Source organism: Schistocerca piceifrons, chromosome 8 (assembly GCF_021461385.2).
Source record: "Schistocerca piceifrons isolate TAMUIC-IGC-003096 chromosome 8, iqSchPice1.1, whole genome shotgun sequence".
Lineage (NCBI taxonomy): Eukaryota > Metazoa > Arthropoda > Insecta > Orthoptera > Acrididae > Schistocerca > Schistocerca piceifrons.
In genome coordinates this window covers 58,764,397-58,788,830 of record NC_060145.1, presented here as the reverse complement: position 1 = coordinate 58,788,830, position 24,434 = coordinate 58,764,397, and the positions used below count along the sequence as shown (strand labels likewise).

General features: G+C 37.6%; 2 protein-coding genes across 2 annotated transcripts in view; one reads left to right on the top strand and one right to left on the bottom strand.

Annotated features, from left to right (window-relative positions):
• Positions 1-13,181, top strand: part of LOC124711188 (lithostathine-1-like) — an 85,656-nt gene extending 72,475 nt beyond the window's left edge. The window contains exons 2-3 of the mRNA XM_047241117.1: positions 7,829-8,044; positions 10,666-13,181. Of these exons, the coding sequence (XP_047097073.1) occupies positions 7,829-8,044; positions 10,666-11,114 (665 nt within the window). The 3' untranslated portion in view covers positions 11,115-13,181. The remainder of the gene's footprint in view (positions 1-7,828; positions 8,045-10,665) is intronic.
• Positions 1-24,434, bottom strand: part of LOC124711187 (HIV Tat-specific factor 1 homolog) — a 580,556-nt gene that overhangs the window by 522,931 nt on the left and 33,191 nt on the right. The gene's annotated exons all lie outside the window — the stretch shown is intronic.

Genomic DNA, 24,434 nt, shown 5'->3' with positions numbered 1-24,434 from the left:
GAATTATTTATGTAGCTTTTTATGATGGATCAGTACGAGACACTTTGCTCATACTACATTTGGAGATGTTGTGCACTTGCATTGACAACTGTGTTCTTTAAAACAAAAGAAGTCAGTTGTATGCATTGGAATTACACGGAATGCGTCCATAGCTTTAGCTGGCTCAACAGCCTCGTGTAAAACTTATGGAAAAAAGCCCTTGCTTTGCTTCGTTTGTAATCTCTGTCACAGACAAAAGACTGTGCGCATTAATCAAAATACTGTGTTTTCTCTCATCAAACCACTTCAGGCTAAATGGAGGAGACCTTGAGGATTAATTACAGTAATTTTATTTGAATTAAAATGCGTAATGCAATATGAGAAGTAGACTGGGGTGGCAGTGAGAATGCGAACTAAGTAGGGAGGCGCGCCAAGGTAATTCGTGCAACTGTGTAAACCAATGTGCCAAGGTGGCTTAGTGGCTAACGCGCTGCCCAGTAAGCAGGAGACCCCGATTCGATTCCCGAACTTGGTACAAATTTTCACTCGCCACTTCAGTGTAAATACATAAAATCATATCTGTATCAGTCTATGAAACTGTGTTATTTCATCTTAACATGTTTTGCATATCACATTCCTTGCAAAAAATAAGTATACCACAGTAACAGTTCGGTACGTGTCACGCGCGCCCATGAATGTCAGTACTGGAAGACAAACAATAAAACATATCCCCCCCCCCCCCCTTCTTATACTTCTAACCCTGCGGACTACTTTACTTAGCTAATGGCTGAATTCACTAACGCCAATTAAAATCAAGCACATCTTTAACTATTACTTCTCTGTAAGTATTTTTCTTTGTTAATGAAAAGGATAACTATACTCTTAAGAAATTCTTAAAGCTAGCTGGCGTTTTTGGATTCGGCTGTTAGTTGCTAGACGCATTTTATTATAAAACACGGCTGAGAGTCGCTGGCCACTGGACTGATAAAATCTGGCCACATGCGGCCTGCGGGCTGCACTTTGATGACCACTGTAGAGCATTTAAAGATGGTCAACCAAATGTGTACTATGAGAAACGAAGTGGGCGACCATCCGTAATTACTTATGACACTGAGGAAAAGGCGATAAAAATTATTAGAGACGACAGGTGCAACACGATTTCACAATTATCTCACGCCTTTCCTCACGTTGCAAGAAGTGTTGTTTATGAAATTGTGACATTACGCTCACAATATCTGAAGTTGGGCGTGTCCAAAAATGCTGAGTTGTACAAAATCAGTCGTCTGAGCAGAGCAATAACTTTCCTTTTTCTCCTGAGGTACTCAGTCGAAGTGAATAAGTTTTTACGACAAACTGCCTCTGGTGCGCAATATGGGCTTCTCACGTAACACCGGAATAATAAAAATAAAAATAAAAAAAAAAAAAAAAAAAAAAAAAAAAAACTGTCCTTTGATCCCCCAAGAAACTGAAATTCCAGCAAACAACTTTAACTCGAAAAAAACCCATGTGTACAGTGTTTTGGGATGGGCAAGGTGTTTTGCTTGTCAATTTTTTGCCTCGCGGTAGCACAGTCAATGCTGACAATTATTGAGAGATCTTTATGAAACTGCGCCGCGCTATCCAAAACAAGAGGCGTGGTAAGCTCAGTACAGGGATCGTTTTACTGCACCATAATGCCCGTTCCAATAATACTCATTGAACGTAATAGAACCACATTGCCGCTCTGGTCTACAAGGATGATGACGATATCAACTCGTCATTACAAGACTGACAAAAAATCAGGCGGCAGATCTCTATGAGGATGGATTCAGAAGCTGGTCATTTGATGCGATAAAGCCTTTATACAGACGCAAATTGTGTTGAAAAGTACGTTAATGTCCTGGCTTTCGCGTAAAAATAAAGTTGTTTAATGTGTTGTGTTTTTCTTTTAAAACAGCACTGAGTTTAAAAAGGAAGCCTCTTGTATTACGAAAGCAGCTCATGGGAGAAAGCAACTCCAAAAACCTCTCGCGCCTAAAAATATCGTCCGCCAGCTACGTTATGACAGGCACCACTTAAGCAGCCACCAGATCTAGGCCTTGAAAATACCTCGCCCCGTCAATGGAACACAGCCCGCCTGCCTCTTTCTACCTTCGCTACAGTTGAAATAGATTGAATACGACTGAGGTATCCAGTTCTAACTACCAGTCTTATAAACGCAACCAGATTTTGATTCCATTGTCTCTCCGCCAGATGAACTGGTAAAAAAATCTCTGGTTACCAGCCGGAGATGATGGAAGACTCATCGAAATCTCGTGTCATTTCAGCAGACTCGCGAGAATTTTATATTTGTAACTGATTATTTATGTCAGTCATAGTTTCGGTTCAACACAAGTGATAACTTTCACTCGCCTATTAGCCTGATGCCCGTATTTTCACCCACAGTATTTCACTGCTGAGGCAGATACATAGGTTGAGTCCTCGATGATGATAGAAACTTTCAGGGTTGGTAGAGAAGGGTAAATGTATCAATTTGAGGTAAGGGATTCTGGCCCGGAAACGGCTGAGTTGAAAGTTATATGTGAAAATAATTCTGAAACCTCTGACGGTGGACCTCTTCTATTGCAAGCTCTTTGCTTTCCATACTCTGGAAGTTCGTAATATGGCCCAAAACAAGTCAAACATTGTCTGGTAAATACGGGCTCTAAAATGCCTACTGTAAAACTATGAGCACCCGTTTTGTACAGGAGGTACACTTCACAACGGCAAAGATGAATAAGTGCTCATAGCTCCTAAGGTACAGTATGCTCTTTAGAGCTGATGTTTACTGCACAATTTTTTTCTTTTTGGTCGATACTACTTCCTCCCAAAACATGGAAAGCAAAGAGCATGCAGAGGAGATCCAGTCACAGATATTGGAACAATTTTGTTTATAACTTCTGACTCACTAATTTCCGAACCAGGGTCCCTTACCTCAAAGTAATACATTTAACCCTTCTCCATCTTCCCTGAAAGTTTGTAACATCATCACGGTATCAGCCTGTATATGGCGACAAAGCTGACGCATTACATTTAATCGAATAGGAGGATTTCTAGCCCCTTTATAAGAATTTCTAACTTTTGTTTTAAGTTTTGGAGAACTGAAGATGACCAATAAAGGGCAAAACCTGCAACGGGCTGTACTGAATCGCAACTGTGACAGAAATAAATAATCAGTTACAAAATTTCAAACATATGCTGTATCTCTTTGCAGACATTTTTCTCTGGTAAAACTTTATATTTGATAAAGATTTTATAACAAAATCGTCGGCATTGATTTTTACCCAGAAGAAAACGAATGTAAAGTGATCTTTGCTACCTATTTAGTCGGGATGTAGTGCTGTAACAAAGGGCTGATAAGACTGGCCTCTTCGAATGGTATAGGCATAGAGGATCTGCAAACAAAGATTTTCTTTTACTGTTAGTCTGTTTTGCACTATTCTCATCAACATATTTCATAAAAGGAATATTTTTCAAGTTTACAAGACTTATATTAAACCTACTTACAAAAATGGTTCCATCTGTGTAGAAAATCAATGTACGAAAGGAGTTTCCCACTGGAGAGGGAGGGGTGGGGGATCCTTGAGGAAATTAAAAATGTAGCACCCTGTTTGTATGTGGAGGGGATGGGGGGTGGGAGCATCAGTATCACTTTTGTACAGTCCGACCTGGGTGAGCACTCTCTGTTTTATTAATATGAAAAATAATTTTCTCTTATTGTTCAATAAGGTATTTCTATGGCCGACACATTTTCAGAGTGGTTCCAAACACTTTCAGGTGCATGAATGTACAGTGTGTACATAAAGTCTGGGAACACTTTCAATTATTTATTGCACAAGAACAAAACATTGTACAGATATCATACATATGTCACTTTGAAGAGAAACCCTGAAAGTTTTTTTTCACGTATACTGCCACAGCATAGTTTGGTAATTTGCCGATAGCCAGCGTTAGTCGCAAACGTGATGAATTCAGGTGCGGAGAAAGCTTTCAGTGTGTTGGAGTTCGACAAAAGGCTACAGAAGGGGACAGCTGTCTCACAAAATGGCCTCCCCGATCACCAGATCTCACTCTGTGTGACTTTTTTCTGTGGGAACACATTAAAGATCTGGTCTACCTGCCGTCTCTACCACGTGATGTAGCAGAGCTCCAGGAGAGACTATGGGAAGCAACTGCCACAGTCGACGATGCTATGCTGGGACGGGTACAGCAAGAATTCGATTACCGTACTGACGTCTGTCGGGTCACTCGTGGTTAATTGAAAGTGTTTCCGGACTTTACGAACACCCTGTACAATCAAAAAATGAAGGTTATTTTCTGTTTACTTGTGTACAGAATCATGCAGTATTTCAGAAATGACACAGTCCATTCAGACTGTAATTAAATTTATTTAAAATATTTATTTACAATTGTGATTTCAGTCCTTGTACCATTACCACATAATAGCTCAATATGAAGTGCATTAATGTAAATTCGTTTGTGTTAAGATGACATTGACCTTGTGCCAAACATATTTACATATTCATGTCACATGCAAGAGACAACAGGATTCCTTGTCATCTATATACAAGGATGTGACAAGAAAAGTCATTCTGGAGAGTGGATCTTGTACTCTGCAGCAGAATGTATGCTGTAAGGATCCTTCACAGATTATGACCAAGCACTAGATCAGGTGTGTAAGTGAGATCTTTAATTTCTGGGAGTAAGACTCTTAAAGAGTCTTTCAGAACACAGCATGGCCCTACTTAGAAAGCTTCAATCTGTCAGTTCCTCTCTTCTAATCTCCAAATTAAGCGGGGTCATTGCTGCATATTGAGGGATAGCACTGTCAGTGGAACAGGTATTGTAGAGAGAAGCCAATCCCAATTCTATTCATTCTATTTGGAGTGCTAGGCTAACAGTATGCTGGGGAAGCCTCTGTGTGATTTGGAATGCACAAGGCAAAAACTACGGTAAGGTGAAGCCTTGAATCAATCTGTCAGGCATTGGATCTACTATTGTTAGCAGAGTGCCCTCGTAAAGCAAGTATTTTGGTATGAATACCAACATCACACACAATTTTAGCTCACGACTTACAATAAACAAATAGTGATTGTCTTGAGAACCACTTATAAATACAGTAATAAATTACAAGCAGTTGTTACTGACACTGCAAAGATCACCTGTATTCAGGCAATATGTCTCAGTCCTTTAACACTTTGTAAACCACACCTGAGCACAGCTCACATCACAACTTTGTGTTAAGGGGACCGCATCCGAGTACAGGGCTCAGCCTCATTCTTTCAAAATGACCAAGCCTGAGCAAACACTATGTGATCAAAAGTAACCGGACACGTGGCTCAAAATGACTTACAAGTTCGTGGCACCCTCAATCGGTACTGCTGGAATTCCATATGGTGTTGGCCCACCATTAGTCTTGATGACAGCTTTCACTCTCGCAGGCATACGATCAATCAGGTACTGGAAGGTTTCTTGAGGAATGGCAGCCCATTATTCACAGAGTGCTGCACCGACGAGAGGTACTGATGTCGGCCAGTGAGGCCTGCCATGAAGTCCGCATTCCAAAACACCCTGAAGGTGTTCTGCAGGATCAAGTCAGGACTCTGTGCAGGCCAGTCCATTACAGGGATGTTGTTGTTGTCTAACCACTCTGCCACAGGCCGTGCATTATTAACAGGTGCTCAATCACGTTGAAAGATGCAATAGCCATTCTCGAATTGCCCTTCTGCAGTGGGAAGCAAGAAGGTGCTTAAAACATCAATGTAGGCCTGTGCTGCAATAGTGCCACGCAAAACAACAAGGACTGCAAGCCTCCTCCAGGAAAAACATGACCACACCATAACACCACTGCCTCTGAATTTTACTGTTGCCACTACAGAAGCTGGCAGATAATGTTCACTGGGCATTCGCCATACCCACACCCTGCTATCGGGTCACCACATTGTGTACCATGATCCGACACTCCACACAACCTTTATTCACTGTTCAATCATCCAATGTTTACACTCCTTACACCAAGCGAGGCGTCATTTGGCATTTCCCAGCACAATGTGTGGCTTATGAACAGCCGCTTGACCATGAAATCCAAGTTTTCTCACCTCCCACCTCACTGTCATAGTATTTGCAGTGGATTCTGATGAAGTTTGGAATTCCTGTGTGATGGTCTGGATATATGTCTGCCTATTACACATTACAACCCTCTTCATCTGTATACAGTCTCTGTTAGTCAACAGACGAGGTCGGCCTGTACGCTTTTGTGCTGCATGTGTCCCTTCACATTTCCACTTCACTATCACATCGTAAACACTGGACCTAGGGATGTTTATGAGTGTGGAAATCTCGTGTACAGACATATGACACAAGTGATACCCAATCACCTGACCACATTTGGAATCCGTGAGTTCCGCGGAGCATCCCAGTCTGCTCTCTCATGATGTCTAATGACTACTGAGGTCACTGATATGGAGTACCTGACAGTAGGTGGCAGCACAGTGCACCTAATATGAAAAACATATGTTTTTGGGGGTGTCCAGATACTTTTGATTACGTAGTGTAGTTCACGCCACTACTTTGTTATAGAGACTGTGTTCGATGCATAGGTTGAGCCACAATTTTCTTCATGTGTGAGTCATTTATCATTCAAAAATTGCACTCATTGCATATGAGAACAATTTACAGACATTTGCTACCTGTCCCTTGACTGGTGCTGCCTTGTGTTGTCAATTTCTAGAATTATTTCAAAAGAAACATTAACGAACATAACAGCCCCTGTCATGATTGGCTGAGCCAATAAGATTGCAATGACGTAGCCTAATTTCGTGGGTGTACTCATTATGTTTTGCAGTTTGCTGTAAATCTGCTACAAATACATCATGATATGGAAGCTTAAGAGGAAGAAATCGTTCAATAACTCACCTCACATTAAGGTTCCTATCATAATTATTTTAAAATTTTTTACTCTATCAAAGAACTAAAGTAAATATGAAAAATAAAGCTTGAAGCGTGGCCTTTTTTTAATATGTATTACTCCCAAAGATACATCAGTTAAATATGTATCAGTAACTCTTTAAATACAGGCATAAACAGCCAGTTTCCAAGGCCATACATTCTTCTGAATAGCCAGTCTCCTAAGTGTTAACACAGTAAGTAATTTCATTTATCCAGAGCTTGATTTGTAAAAAATGGGGGGATGTTTTTGAAATTTAGACTTCTTAAAATGTTATTTTAACACTTTTATGTGAATTTTAAAAGTGCAAATACAACATATGTGCTATTGTACCATATCTCAAAATCTGCAGTTCTGATCTTTTTTCATCAGAGGTATGTAGAACCACTGCATACTGTCACAAATCAAGCAATGCATTTACCCACAAAGAAGAAAGATGAAAGTCATCAATATTTCCAGTTCTTGGCTGCCAATTAGTGCATAATTATTACATCATCTGTCAGCAAGCACTTCATATGCATTAGTAAATACTAGTCACTGTTTGTGATTCCTGTCCAAGTTCAATTCCTATTCTAAGCACACCTGCATAGGCCTGCTGTTGGTGTGCATGTATACATATCTAGACCACACAGCAGCCCTGTACAAGTACCAGACTTCATTTTTCATCCCCACAAGACCAAGAATATTTGCAGCTGGGATAATTACAGAAACAGTTATATTTTTCTGTTACCAATAGTAAAACACAGTTCAACAGAGGTGAACAGCAGATCCGATTTTAAATCGAAACCCAGTAATCAAATGAAGAAATATTTCTAAAACTATTTAATGAGTAAATGCCATGCCTTCTAATGCTTTTACTTATAGTTCTGTTTATTTTTTGTGCAGGATCAGTCACCTCAGTGACAGGATCTCGCCAAAGACGCTACGTGTGCCCAGATATGTTTGTCCGCAACGGTAACAGTTGCTACTACCTGAGTCGATTTATGGCAACTTGGCATGATGCCCATTTTAACTGCAGAGACATGGGAAGCCAACTAGCTCGCTTGGAGAAAAAGTGGGAAGATCGCAACATGCGAGCCTACCTCAACAGGACTGAACTTGGTAAGTAAATATGTTAACTGCCAAACAACATTTTAAAAAGGTTGAATATAATTTTATATTTTAACTTATTAACTTGAATTCAGAATGTAAAGAAATATTAAGATTGCTGCACATTATGAGTTGCAACCATAAAGGAATAATCACAATGAACAATGAGAGCAAAGTCCTTCAGACTGAGAAGGAAGGAATTTTAAATTTAATGAAGCAGCAAAGCAGAAACATATTAGTGAGATCAGGTCAGAGAGAAGTACTGGGAAGAAATGAATGTACATGGGATGGGTGCTGGACAAAATTCAAATATGGACAACAGCACAATTAGGTGAAATACATCAAGGACTGTAAAATAATGTGACCAACATGTAAAGTGAAATACACGAAAAAAGGAAATGAGGTGTATGGAAAAAGGGAAAATAAAGGAGTATAATTTCTGTAACAGAAATAATGACGCTAATAATATTAACAGGGACAAATTCTGAAAATGTATAAAATGAAAGAAAAATAATTATAATAACCTGAAAATAACATGACAGTAAGAATAAAGTGGATAATATGGATAGCAGAATCATCAAGTGGAAAGTTTTTCTAAGAGTTGATGAGGAAATTGTACGAAGGAAAACAAGCAAATGAAGATGACACGAGCACGTCAGTCTCAGAATAAGATAAACTAGTTCCATGAAAACATTCCAGAAGGAGCAATACAAGAAAAGGAAACACAATGAAGAACCCAGATAGCATTTTTAAAGCAAGTCATAAACAATGCTGGAGTGAATAAGTATGCCAAAATGAAGGGTTTAGCTTGTAACAGATCAAGGTGGAGAGCTGATGATGAAATCAAAGACAGGTTATGAGAAAGAAGAACCACTAATGAAACTTGACACAATATGCTAAACAATCTGCTTTTGAATCACAGAATGATTGCACTAGTGATTGGAGGACAAATGGTGCAAGTCATGTCTCTTTCTGTGGATAGCTGTGATTTTGATGGGACAGCAGACATTTATAACAGGGTCAGAGTGCAAACTGTTTGAATTTCATATTACATAAATCAGAGTATGAACTAAACAAGGCAATAATTACTCATGAATGCACCTGGAACACTAAAATATTATATGTTAAAGGGCCCTTTTATTTTCATGATATGAGCCATGTTGGTTGTCTGAATGAAGACGCAAAGGAAGATTTGTATGTAGATTCTTGTCATCACAGATGCTTTCTGTAGGCTTACTAATTTACTTCACCAGAGGCCGCCTGTCAGTGCAGAAAAACACTGACACAGAACACAGCTAATAAATAAGCAACTCTTGGTTTTTACATTTTAAGATTAGAAAGAATGATGAATAATGTGTACCGCATATTCCAAAATAACTAAAAATAAACTAGGAGGAGAATGAACAATACATGTGATTAATAATAAACACAGAGCCGCTGAAGGGCCAAATACAGACGGAAAATTTGATGTTTCAAAAGAACTAATTACAAAAGAGTCAAAATGCAAAGAAAATATAAAAAAAAGGATTTGTTATATTGTATTACAATTGGCAATCAAATCGTGTGAAACATTTTCTTCAAACTCTTTCTCTTTTGGAATTAATAATTCATTACATTTCAGGTAATTCATATATATGTGTGTGTGCATAAATATGCATTGCACATAAAGCTCTTGCTATTACAGACTCACATTGACTCCCACTTCATTAATTGTTTTAGTCAAAAAGCATTCCTTTGGAGTCTGCAAATATACTGCCAAAGGGAATAGTCTTTCAGTTTACATGAGCATTTCAGTTGGAACGAACGTTAATTTCTACTACATTTGTGTTAGTGTTAAAATTTGTCTTGAGAATAAAAAATATAATACATATATTTCATGTTGTTTGTGGGTTAAATGAAAACCTGTTGCATGCACATTTCTGTAGCTAATTGTGAATAATCATTAAACAACCCTTAGCATGTGAAATGGTGGGCTGCTCCAACAATATTTTAGTGATAGCGAGAGTGTACCGAAGAAATGACACTACAGACATATATATATATACACAGCCTCCTCATATGAGAAAATGAATCTGATTGTCAGATATAGTGCTCCAGTGAATGCTTACATCAGCAGAACTGCCTACTTCTTTAAATCCCCATCAACACATCCACAGTGAAGACATAACCCAGAAGACAGCATAGTCTTTATTGTGGAACTGAATGAACATCTATTACACTCACTAACGTAAAGACACAGATATAATATAAAAATAAAAAACTCTTTATCAAAACAGGGTTCCATACTCAGGACAGCAATCCAGTAATACAATAACTTGTCCCTCATAAAGTCAGTACATCTAGCAACCTCATCAGCTACAAATTCCACCCCATTTGAATAGATAATATGCCTCATAAATACATAGCTTCATCTTTGCAGCAGAAACAGAAGCACATGAGCTAAGAAAATTAGGTTATATTTATTTAGTAAGACTACAGTTTCTCTAGTTTGTAAATTGTGTGTGAGGAACTAAGTCATAATCTTAGACGTCTTCAGAACAACATTTCTCAAGTTGTACTGCTGCAGTTTCTCTTACATTAAGAAAAGTGAAAAAATTTGGTATTTAGTAAATTATTGTATGTAAATGTTGCAGCACGCCTGGAACGATGGATAGGAGGTATTTACGACTGGGAGTCACGCATGTGGATATGGGGTGCAACTGGGCAGCGTGTGGTATACCACGGCTTCTCCAGACGACGCCCTGGAGAAAATCATCGATGGCACTGCATAGTTCTCGATCCCACCATGTTCTACAAATGGGGCACACGCAACTGCTACGCACGGAAGCACTACATTTGCGAGACGCCACTGAAGAAAATCAAGCCACCTCAGCCGATAGCAACAGTAGTTCCTGACACAGACAAACCATTCGGCAGGGGACGAGGGAGGGGTAGAGGGAGAGGTCGCGGAAGAGGCAGGGGGCAGGGGCAGGGCCAAGGGCGCGGCCGTGGTCGCTACCAGGGGAGGCAGAGCTGGAGGCGCAAGACGGCGACTACCCTCTCCCCTGTCCCTGTGAGGCCACTACTCGACAACAACCTGTAGCTGGGACTGCCTCAAGAACGGCAGTACTGCTGCCACAGTTATATGGCACAGGGTAGCAGTGTGCACGTGTCATCGCAGCTACAGTCCACTGGTCAATTCGATAGTGGACACCAGTAACTGTGCGCTAAATGGCCGAATTGCTCCGGTGTCATTGACAGACTGTGCTAAGTGGTGACCTACTCTAGTCAGTGGCTCGTGCTAGTCAGGAGGGGCATCAATACACCACTATATTTCATGTGCCTTACCCTTTCTTGAGGCACGAGAAAACTTTTAATGATACACAACAAGTGTGCAAACTAATGAGAATCAAGCAAACTTGCTTGATGGGTCGTACGGCTGAGATGTCCACAGCCACAACGTAATTATCTGTAAGATTACTGGCATTTTAAGCCATTTACTGTGTACAGACTTGCGAAAAATATTTAATAGCCCACGAGAAGACATTTGCGTCTAACATCAAAGTCAACCCTTTTTGAAAATGATGTATAATCTCTAACTTCTCATCCTCATCACTAATATGCAGTGCAAAGTTCCTATCAAGCAAATAAATATTGTAGGAAAGAACTTCTAATTCAATTAACAAAATTATCAATCTCATTTGGTTTCAGTGAACTTTAAGTGGATGATAAAGATAACTGTTTTTAACGCCATAAAAAGATCTACCGGGATTGTAAATTTCATGAAAAAATCTCAACTTAGTATTGTTGTTGGCTAATTGCCACGTAAAATATTCAAAATTAGTAGTGGTCAATACAATGGAGGAGGATCACAACATTTCATATGAAGAAAAATACCATGTTCAAAATTCAACATCCAATGCAAAATTGCTGACACAAGAAATGAGATGTTTTTTCAAGACAAATAATGATCCACATTTGCAGAGTATTATATTTGAGATACATTAATACTAAATATTCAAAGGAATAACAATACTCATTCAGCAATTATATATAAACAACATTCAGTATAATAAAATATTTAAATGGAGTTTGAAATTCAAGTAATCAATTTCTCCACTTTTCTGAAGTCATATACTAGTAAGCTCATAACAAAATCACTTTTGCTCTACAGTGATAAGAACAAATGACACGTACACAGTTAAATTATATGAAATCACACTTTTAAATATATAGATGGCAAATAAAAATGCTAATACACTTTTAAGAAGGTTACAAACATTCTGTAAGTGCATATTTGCTATCAGAACTCCAGCAAGGGTGTTTTTAACCAGCACATAATAAAGGAGGCTGATAAATATTTTCATATGAAGCTGTTATATATTTTGCATTTTATATTGTTCTTTAAATCTCTCTCTCTCTCTCTCTCTCTCTCTCTCTCTCTCTCTCTCTCTCTCTCTCTGTGTGTGTGTACAGCTTACAAGTATGAATTTAATACATCTAACATTTTCAAGATTTATTTTATTTGTAGAATTATAACAATGTGACAGATAAATATGTCAACAGAGAATGTCATTACTGTTAACTGTTATCGAATTTGCCACGTATCTATTCAGTACTTGCAAAGCACTCTGTCAATAGTATTAATGAAACAATCACTGCCCAGTCAAAGACAATGAAATTAATATTGAAACCATATAATACATAAGGCCAAAAGAAGATAATTCAGTAACATTTCATTACAAAAAACACATTAAAATATGCATAGGCATCAGTTTCATCACAGACATAAGACTGAAATAAATCACATGTTACAACAACAATACTACTATTTTGCTACTTTGAATGATGGTGATTCACTGACAATTTGCAAAGGCAAAGTAAATAGCAGTACTACAAGGTACAATATTTTTAAGTTATGGAACATCAGCTATGACTGTAAGTTATTTGTGGTGTTTCAGTCCAGAACAAAATATTCTTAAACGTTAATATAAAATATCAGAACAGTAATGTTTTTATTCAGTATTACTTAACAATCACTGCCATTGCTATAGTATTTTCTATAAAATTTATTTAATGTAGTAACATTTCAAGAAAAACAAAAAGAGGAATAAAAAACATGTATCCCTAAAGTGTCACTGCACTTATTATTAGAATATATGTAACATCGGACCACAAAGTTTTTATACAAATAAATTTTAATGTCTCATTTGTACACATTTTAGTTATTAAATGAGGATACATATGAGAAAAGAATACATTGCTTTGATCCTGTTATAGAAATCATGTGTGCATTACATAAAGAATTACAGTGAAGAGGAACCATGGGTACAGTTACTGTATCAGACTTCATTTAAATGTTGTTAATAAACCCATGCTAAATGACACATTTCTGTTGATGAAACAGAGGTTGGGAACACGAAAGTGGTATGTCAGCAAGTTAAATGTGGCACAGTTGAAGATGGAGTGCTTCTACGATACAACCTGTTTTTCACTGGGAGTGCTAATTCTTGGGAAACAATGAGAAGCCTGGTAAGAAATGTTTTCAAAAAACACTACTCAATAGGGATATTAATTCTACTGGCAGACACAGAGACAATTCTACCCCAGTAATATGAATGAAACAAAAAGAAGATGAAATATAATATACTATTGTTATGAACATACGAGAAGTTGCTGACCATTTTTTATCCTAACATTCCATATGAATGCCGCCTCCATAACAATGGTGTGAGGGTGTACATGGAAGTGTGGAAAGAGAAGTATATCCAATGCTACGTATTTGGTCCAGAGAATTTCAATTTTTTTTCCATCCCACCAGAAAAAAAGGTTTTTTCAAACTCAACAAAATATTCATTTACATCAATAACCACTTTCCAACATCGCAACTTCTCACATTGGAGGACAGGATGGTGAATAAGAATGTCTCTTTATGACCAAATAAATGGCTCTGGGCCACAAGGCCTGGGGCAGCAGACTGACACTCAGCTGCTTTACTTATGACCCTTGTCCGAAATCTCACAAATGTAAGGGGACTGACACTTCTTTGTGCTGGACAGGTTTGAGGCAGACAATTGCCACAAGGGGCAGAAAATCGGGAGGGTGAGGAGAGCTTCATCCCACTTCTGAACCTCTGGGAGTCTCAGGAGATGCGCTTTGTGCTTAGCAGGCTTAGAACATGTGAAGCCCTGGTGTTGTTTTAGGTCTGGGAAGTGAATTACCTAGATTCATTATCTATGGCACAGTTGGACCCGAGCTTGAGAATGAGTATGTCTGGCCAACTGTGATTCACAGGCTGTGTTAGGCATTATGGCTTGAATTTGGTTCATGGATGCTGTGGTTGTCTCATTTAAAATAGGGGACCACCACGCCAACACCACCTGTGTGAAATTCCTCCAGGCACTGGCCAATGGGTTGCAAAATGTGGTAGTTGGTGGGCACAGGAGCTCCCTAATGAAGGCCAACTCTTTTTAAAAGGGTAGCTTTTCTGTGTCACATACTGGCGTATAGAGCTGGATATTTGATTGCTTGAAAATACCCTAAATGTAATCACATATCTAGAACAGCTGGTGATCATTTTAATAAATGTTACATTCACACTGACAGCTGTCAACATTTGACTAGCCATTATGCCTCCTATTACTGATTGCAAGGCTCAATGCAGATGAAACGCATTCTTGCAGTTTCATTATGCTGTGAGCAAAAAGTAACAATTAATTGTCTCTGATAGCAGTTGCTCATGGATGACGACTTGACCTGATCTTCAAATACTTTCTGTTACCCAAAAATAAACCCACAATTGTGAAGTTACACTTTCAGACCCTCTGAAGGCATTTACCACAATATACTGTTGGAGCATCTTCCACCCTATCAATGTTGGGCCTGGTGATCTAGTGGTAATGTGTGTACCTGGAAATTTAACAGTCATGGGATCGAATCTCAGTCAGACCAGAGAATATTTCTGTCTGCCTTTAACTCAGCCTTCATGCCTAAACAATGTGAACACTCATGTAGATGACAAATGGTTTGGATTCCACATTAAACTGTAGGTCCCCTTTCCCCAGTAGTGTTACTTGGGTAAATTAGGGACAAGCAGGCATTTCACAGAGGTCATGTCCAATTTAAAGATTTGTACCACACTGTTGAGCCACATGGAATTATTATTATTCTACCAATGGAAGTGCACATCATAGATCTAAGTAAACCATGCAGCTAGGACTCATGCCAAACTGAACACGAACACCAACATTTGTCAATTTCCAGAAATAAAAAACACAATTTCTTACTCATCAGTTACACTGTTGCTACAGATATTGCACACAATTTGCATGCCAAACTGTTCCTAACACAATATTTTGTCTATTGGATTATTTTGACCACTGTATACGTCAAAACAAACTAGCAATTACTCACGTATTTCAAATTTTTGGGTAAGTTATTTTGGAGGAAGAAAATGTCCTCATTTGTATACAGAGTACAACAAAGGAAGTCTTGTTGTTGCAATACTCATTAGCCCAAAGACTGGTTTGATGCATCTCTCTGTGCTGGTCTATCCAGTATAAGTCTCTTCATTTCTACATTACTACTGCAGCTCTATGCCAGTTTGGATCTGCACATCAACCTACAATTTATACACCTCACCTCCCCCCCCCCCCTCCAACCCCCCTTCATTACAAAAGTAACTAATCTTTCACGGATCTGGATGTGTTCTAAAAATCTATCCTTCATTTTTGATAAGCTGTGCCATCAATCTCTTTTCTCCCCAATTTGATTAAGTACATATTTCTTACTATCCAACTGCTAATATAATGAAAGTCGTAACAAAACTATGGAAAGAACAGACCCACTGGAACAAGTATACTACAACAACCTCACATCCTATAGAGACATACCCGCTAAAAGGAGCGGTCAACAATGAAAGCTGAGAATGATAAATCCAAATAACATCGGAAAGTGGATACACACTAAACAGAAAGTATTCAATGGTAGTCCATGCGTACCACCACAAAGCAAGGCCCTGTTAGTAGTGCACAGAAGTATGCAGGCCTCGGCTGCGACCAGTGCTCTGCCAGCGTTGAACACTGAACTTGTTTCTCACCATATTCTTTCGGATCTGGTAAGATAGTGTACAAAGTTAGGGATGTCAGATGCCCTAGTGCCATGTGTAAGTTCCCGAATGTCTGTATTCAGGCTGAGGTAACAGAATACGGGGAGTAAGGGGCTGAGGGAACTTAGGCATTGCCTTCAGATTGTGGGGCATGCTCAGCTACTTTTTCACGTGCATCGAACTTAACAAAAGAAGAAGAAAATAATGTTGATTTTGGCCACCAAATTGTCTCCTCTATTTTTGAAACATTGAACTGGAGAACTTGATCAGAAAATAGTCAAGTGAAATTGGTGGAGCACTTAAAATTTACAGAATGAGATACATTATAGTAATCAGAACTGCAGTAAGAAATTAAGACGAAACAGAATTACAATCAGAAACTTTGTTTCACTACAGAGGAAGAGAACAGGCTATACTGAAAATAAAAAATTAAAAATGATATTACAGGTATTGAAGGAGTCTCAGACAGAACGCACAAGTATGCTCACACACTGATGAGGAAGTAGAGAACTGCTATGAAGAGTTACAGAAACTAACAAATGACAGACAATCCCACTATAAGGGACAAAAACTAGAGAACAATTCTTCAGTGTAATCTTTAGGAACAGAGGTCATATATTAGTAGAATTTAATGAGTACAACATGTTTATCCTCAACAAATTATTCCAGAAAAAGATAATTAGGAAATAGACTTGATGAGGATCAAATGGCACTAAAATTGAAATGACCATATTCTATCAAACAATAAAGAAATTGTAAAATATAAGACAGAATTCTGTCCCATAATTTTTTAGTTTCCTTGAATGAGTTTTCCTTTGAAACAATAATAAGACTGAACAAGATTTGATGGCCCTAAACAACTTTAAAATTTCAAATGTTCATAGACTCATAACATGTAGAGTACCAACAAATGTGAAGTTAAAAAGAAACAGACTCATCAGGTAGGAACGCAGAAATGTACAGTACGAGATTTTATTTAAAAGCAGAAATGTGCATTATGAGATTTTATTTAAAAACAAGGTTTACCAGATTAATTTAAGCAATAAATGTAGCACGTTATGAAATGAATGTTATATCGACAAAGACAAAAATGTGAAATTATTCGTCTGAGGTAGTTTTGCAAACAAGAAAAGAAGTTCTAGGAACAGAGAAAGCAAAAGAAATGAAAATATCAAATGGAACAATGCAGCTATATAGTTAGGGATATACTTTAACACAAATGGTAATAGAAATGTGATAGGATGAACTGAATTAAACAAAAATGTTTGTAAATGTCTTGGAGTGGATGTAATACCATACAATCAAAATCTGGTAACAGAAACATGAACAACAATATTTCTGTGGGCATTTTTGGGATGGCACTGAAAATAACAGACTCTACATTAATACAATTTACAATGAAAACTGTACAAGCACTTCTACAGAGTTTTTTCAGTTTTTGTACACGTGAAGACATGAATCAGAAACACATGTAGATAATACTTAAAATAATGAGGTTCCACAATAATGTCAGGTGATAAGTAAAAGCCATTCAAGGCATGAAGAAAGTGGTAACACCAGTGATGTTCAGTGATGGGGTTCCAAAAGAAATTATTTAAAAAAACTGGAGGAGGAACAATGCAAAAGGAACTTATAAAATTATTTGCAGAACGTCTCCACAGAAAGGCAATTCTTCAAAACTGGAATGCTGCAGGAACTAGCTCACTCAGCAAAGAGTATTGTTTCTTGTTTGCAGTCAAGCTCTGCTATCAGCTTTTCTTCATCAGGTTCTTGGCCCAGACACAGAAAGTCAATAATTCAAAGTTTAAAATGATACTACTGCACAAGCATTTTTGTATTACTGGTTCGTTATCTTGGAACATCAAGATATAAGAAGAACATGAAAGCAAATAATGAGTTCCACTTTTCTATGGAAACAATTTCAGAAACTGGGAATTTTGAATGCAAGGTAAGCTCAATGAACTAGTCTGTTGCATCTCACTGCAGAAAAATACACAGAAATAGCGAAGATTTCACATAGTGACATTGAAACGTAATGAACTGAGGAAGGCAAGAAACTCAAAAATCATATGAAACATGATAAAAAGAGGCTTTCAAAAATACTAGAAAAAATTGCAAACAGCCTCCTGGAATACATGACAGACAGCAGCAGTGCATTTTTAATGTGGAAAAACTTGTGCAATGTAGTTGAAAGAAAAAGTATCGCTAATCAGTTACTTAATCATAAACAATTAGTGTGATTGAATATCATTATGCCAAAAACGAGAATGGGTGAGTAGTCCTTAGAATTTGACTACTTGATATATGATCTTCAGTCAACAGGTTTAGCAGTTAAAGAAACTGATGCTGTATATCATCTTCATTAACAATACCACAGGAATGTGTTAACACAGTAACAGAAATTGAGATATTATCAACGGAAAGTCTGAAGGTAAGCCTCATGGATCATCAAAGTAAGCAGGCAAAGTCTAAGATGAAACCTGCTTTAGACTCAGGACCACACACATACATCCATGAAAAGTATCAGTCATGGGACAACTCAAGAAATTAGTGAATATCGGCAAAACTGAGAAGTACAGATCAGCTGCACAAAAATAGTTGTTTTAAATGTCGCAACTGTGTTTTATTTGGACACAAAATAGCCAACTGTAATAAAAGCTGCAAATTCAGTAAATTATGACTCTCAAAAGTCTTCTGTGAGTTTGGATACGTGGTGCATTTAATGAATCAGGGAGGATGGAATAATTCTGAGCCAGAAAACTTATTTGGAAAATCTGATGAAAGGGTTTGCTACGAATGAATGCAAACCAGTTCAGACATCCATACAACTGAATTACACAGAAACTGAGGATGGTAAGAGACGGCATGAGAAGTGCCTTACTTATAATTAATATCATGTTTGCTTTATGTAACTCAAACAACACACACTGATTTACGCTATGCTGTTAATTATTTCAGCCATTATCAAAATGATCCAAAGGAATGAAAAAGGAAAGCTGTAAACTGAATATTGTGTTGCATAAGAGGCACAATAGATTCTGGGATGATTTATAAAAGTGGGGAAAACAATTAAACAGTAGTAGCTTATGCTGATTGGGTTGTGAGTTCAGATGGAATCTCAACATCAGTTCATGGTTATCAATTTGTTTCGTAACACTGTAAGTTGGGGAACTAAAAACAAAGTACTGTAGCTCTTATCTACAGAAACAGGAAATGATAAGCTGAAAATTGTAGAACTGAAATTGGCTATATGAAAATAATTTAAAATGAAAAAATTGGGAGATTTGTGACAGTTCTTCAGAATTAATACAAATAAGAGGAAGGATGGAATAATTTTGAGCCTGAAAACTTATTTGAAAAATAATAAATTTACAATACTGCAGAACTTCTATCGCTTGAAACTTGTGCTATAGAACATTTGTGGTTTAAGCTGTTCCATGGCCTAAAAATTTTGAAAAATTAAAAACTTGTGATTTACAAAGACAATCATTCTTGTATTGCCTGTCTTTGTTAATGGGAATATAAAAGACTAAAACACATATAGCACGCATTTGTCAAAGGCTTGATGTTTGAAAATGAAAATAGATGTTACATACATTGTTACAGAAAATAAATTAATTGACATTTTTACAAAATCATTGCGCAAATAAAAAATTAAAACATTGACACAAGGATTGGGAAATTTTTGGTTGTAGACTAGCATTACACAGAGTTGAGACAGAGGGAAAAAACAGCAATTCTATATTATGTTCCTAATTATTTGTTTGCTACATATTCATCTTAGGTCACGAATTATCTTTGGCTTGTTCTGTATCTTGAGCGCATATGTATTTGTTATTCTAAAATGTGTCTAACATAATGTTCTTTCTTCAGTGAATAAATTACTTAAAATTGAAGTTTATTGCCGGCAACCACACTCTGCTAAGTCTTTCTTTATCAATTCTTTGGTTCAGTGTCAACAAAATCACAGATCTGTACTAACAGACTGTAAGAAAAATGCATTAGTAAATTCAAAAATACAAATGCCTATACTACAACTTTCATCAGATTGCTTCAAGACTGTGAAAAATTCAGAACTGTAAGAGAAGTCACGCAGATGGAGCCCACTTAATTGAACTATTCTCAGCAGTCTTACAGGAACTTTTGAAGTCTTTAAACTAAGAAAAAGAAGGAATACACATTAATGAATCATATCTGAATAACCCCATTGTTGTCGATAACATGATTCTGCTTGCCTCTAGTGTACATAAACACCTTGAAGAAATGGAAGAAATTAATAGCACAAGTTTGGATGTAGGCCTGTATATAAAATAGAATAAGAATAAAAACTTGTATTATGAAAACCACAAAAAGAAAATACTACAAATTAAAAATTTAGTTATCGAACCATAGTAAGATTTTTTTAAAATTTAGGGCAGTTGAACACAACTACTGCAAGACTGCGAAATAAATACAAAGACATGTAGATCGGGTCTAGAATGCTTCTGGTGAAATAAACATGGTTTTCAAAACTAAGTTTCCAATATGACTGAAAAGAAAAGTTTATATACACAGTATTTATTACCAGTGTTGACTTACAGCAGAGAAACAATAAAAAACTGAGGGCTGCCCAGCATTTAATGGAGAGATGCATGTTGGGAATTACTAGAAGAGTCATGAAAACAAACAAAAAGATCACAGAATGCAATGGAGAGGAAGATGTAACTACGACTCCAATAAAAACAAAGAGGTGGTGGGTGGAACATGTAACCATGAAAAAGGTTGGTAAATGGTCCAAGGAAGTTAACTTCTTGATTCCTAGAGATAAGGAAAGTAGATATTAATATACTTCACTAATTCTCAAAACACTCCTAGAAATGAGCTGCAAACCTCATTAACTAATAACACCCCATAATGGAACAGCTTAACAATATCTTTTGCCAGGACTTTGACTGCTTATGATCTTGCCCAAAAATGAGGAACACACTACGGACAATCCAGTGAACTTGTTGCAGCATCTCCTTGTCTTCCAACCCTCCATCCCATATCTCTTTTCTCCCCTCAAACACTCCATTAGATATGCTGCACTATGCTTCAATGTGACATAGACACATGACACTATTTTCCACATTATTTAAAAAAAGGGGATGGGTGGGAGAGAAAAGAAAGAAAGAAAGAAAAAACGTGTCAAATATGGGGAAATGTACAATGTGGGAAATCACTGTTTAAGATGAAAAAGTTACAAAGAAGATACCCCTTTGCATTTTCACACTTTATGTGATATATGTACATAACAGGTATCAAAAAGACTTGTCAGGGATTACTTTATTATCTAATAAAGGTTTATTATCTAAATAAGAACCGCTGATGTAACTGGAACTGATAACTGTCTGGGAAGTAGGTACATTTGACTCAATTTCCTATGTCATAGTTGATGTTTTTGAAAGCCTGAAGCTGTCATTCATTATTTAAATAATGAAATACAGCACTAGTTACATATTTTTTCATGCTTAGCATGACGTGTTTCGAGAATCTTTTCTCGTTGTCAAGTGCAAATATGTACATAAGTATTTTGTGCGGTGTTTGATTTAAGTGTTATTCTGCGTCTCTTGCACTGTAGTCGTCTTTTTGAGGTTATCAGGTACTGTCCTTCTCAGTTATGTGGAAAACCACACGCACACAAACTATCACTCACATTATTTTTTTGTGTAACATCACGCTGAAACATGCTAAATATGGTTCGATGAAGGTGTCACGATGATCACACCAATCACGTAACTGCATTTGCGCAGTAGAGACAGTTTGGAAATGGTTGTGATTGGTCATGAATCTTTATTCGAACGAACCTGGTTACTCGCATCAGTCAAATAATGCTTGTCAATAGCGGGAGATAAGACACAAATTGTTCCCACTTTCACACGTTTACCAGATCAAATCCATTGAGTAGAGTGCCCTGGTGTCAAGAAAGTTAACCACATAATATTTGTAAACACTACTGGACGGTCAACACCCTGTCAGCGTTATTTTTCTCCAGGATAATATTTTCGTAATGCTTAAATTGCGGGAAAATTATACATATTTTGATGTAAAATTGGGTGCAAATCAACACTGTGGACATAGGAAATTTGACGGGAATGATAAAAATTGTTGTAAACAGCAGGAAACGTTAATTCTGGGAATGTAAAAGCAGGGTTATACTGTAGTTGGCACCATTGCATTATGGCTGCACACAACATTGCATTTGGTCCATACACTAACAGAATCTCAAAGGTGAATTTGTGAGCAATTTAAATGTTTTGCCCACAATAATTGTACTGTTCAACGTATTTCAATTTTGGAGTATGTTTCCAGTTGCTACGCTATTCCACTCCCACAATGTGATATGCTTCTTATCCGTACCAAAACAGAATTGTTTCTGCAGGAAACCCGGAACATGTACTCTTTTCTGAAAACATGCACAATGGTCTTAGAATGGAACGATGGTGTAACTTACTTTCTGAGGTCCCTACGTACAACTCCTCATCCTAGCCACGCTGCAGTGCTGGTAAAAAGTCTCTGACCAGCACAATATAGCTGAACAGGTGTGTGTGTGTGTGTGTGTGTGTGTGTGTGTGTGTGTGTGTGTGTGTGTGATTTCACTGTTAGATTTGAAAGTCTAATAACATTGTCCATCTTGTTTGTGTGTCTATTGACAAGTCAATGCCACAACTACACAATGAGTCGTTGTCACCTTTATTCCTTTCTACAGTGGCCGGAAGCAGACATCACTAGAACGGCTCGAGAACTTACAGAAATTAGCCGACTGACTCATGGCATCAACAGCGAGTTGCCTGAGGGTATAAAAATGGACAACAATGAAAGAAAGACAAACAAAAGATGTGGCACAGTGGAATAACAAGTCCAGCAAGCAAACCATGATTGAAAACCTAAGACGTAGTGAATCCAGAACCAAACTACAATGTGTAGTGAGATCAATACAAGAGTGCAGTGAAATCATAACTGATAGAGCGGCTGTGCTGTTAGCTTCAAAGGACAGCCAGAGTGCTGACAGTTGTGGTTCCATAGCCAGTGCCGTAGTGGCAACTGCAGTACTCGCAGATTTTAGCAGTGCTGTCTAGCACCTGTGATCGAGGCCCACACCTCCTGGCGGGCTTTCAGACTCACCAGGTCGGTACACCAGACTTCCATCATTTCTATTTCATCAAGGACTTTCCATTAGCATATTTAATCTTCAGGCTATTTTTCATCCTTACTGTTAATTTTTGTTTTTTTCTACAAGTATTGCGTATTGCTATCTCTGTCTCCCATTTCACGAAAAAAGCAGATTTACGCTCATTATTACCAAAAGTATAAATGATATCTTGATAATATTTTCAGCACACACAAGACTGAAGCAGAGAGGAATTATGGTTTCGGAATAGTACAGTATAGAGGAAGCTAATGTAAACCATAATGCACAGCCTGTGCGTGCATACTGTGGTATTTAACTTCACTCCACCAGTAAATCTTGGGGTTCTCTTATGAAAATATAGGACAATAAGAAGCAGGTCTTGAAGAAAATTTATTTATGCAGAATGTCCACATATAGAATGATGAACAACAATAATATTCAAGAGCAGGAGGACTAAAAAAACAAATATTCAAAAAAGTACTGAAAGGTGATCTCGTATGTCATGAATTTCCACACCAAACATTTCTCAACAAAGTGAATGTTGGTTACAGATTAACATCAAATTAACTGTAAGGTCATTAGTGTCTAACTCAATTGAGCAAAGATCGGAGAAGAAATTGACTATAGCCCAGTTAAATGAGCCACTACACCCGTCTCCAGACAGAAAATCTCATTACAAATGAGAACCATGACATAAAGCTTGAATTAGCAACATCCAAAGCTAAAATCAAAATGGCAGTCCTACACATAATGCTGACTCACTCTTCCAAAAAGATGTGAATTGTTTAAAGGAAGTTAGAAAAATAAAATACAGTGTAACTTTTCATCCTGTGGCAAGGGAAACTGAAATCAGCAATTCACAGGAGTGACAGGACTACTAATCAGGAATCTTACTGTGTCAAAAAAATGCATATATCCACACAGCCACAGCAACACTGGGGACTCTGCAACATCCCGAATCAGAGCAGCTTCACATCCCCCTTGCAGTCCACATCAGAGATGGCAGAATTAATCTTATCTTTTGTCCAGTGATGGATTTGCTGCATTCTCACAGATTCACCTTTGATTGTGGACTAAATGATCCGACACGTCAGTAGTGGCCAAAATGTTCTGCGGAAATAAAAATGATATAAAATGATAAAGAAAACACAGTGGATTATGTATGA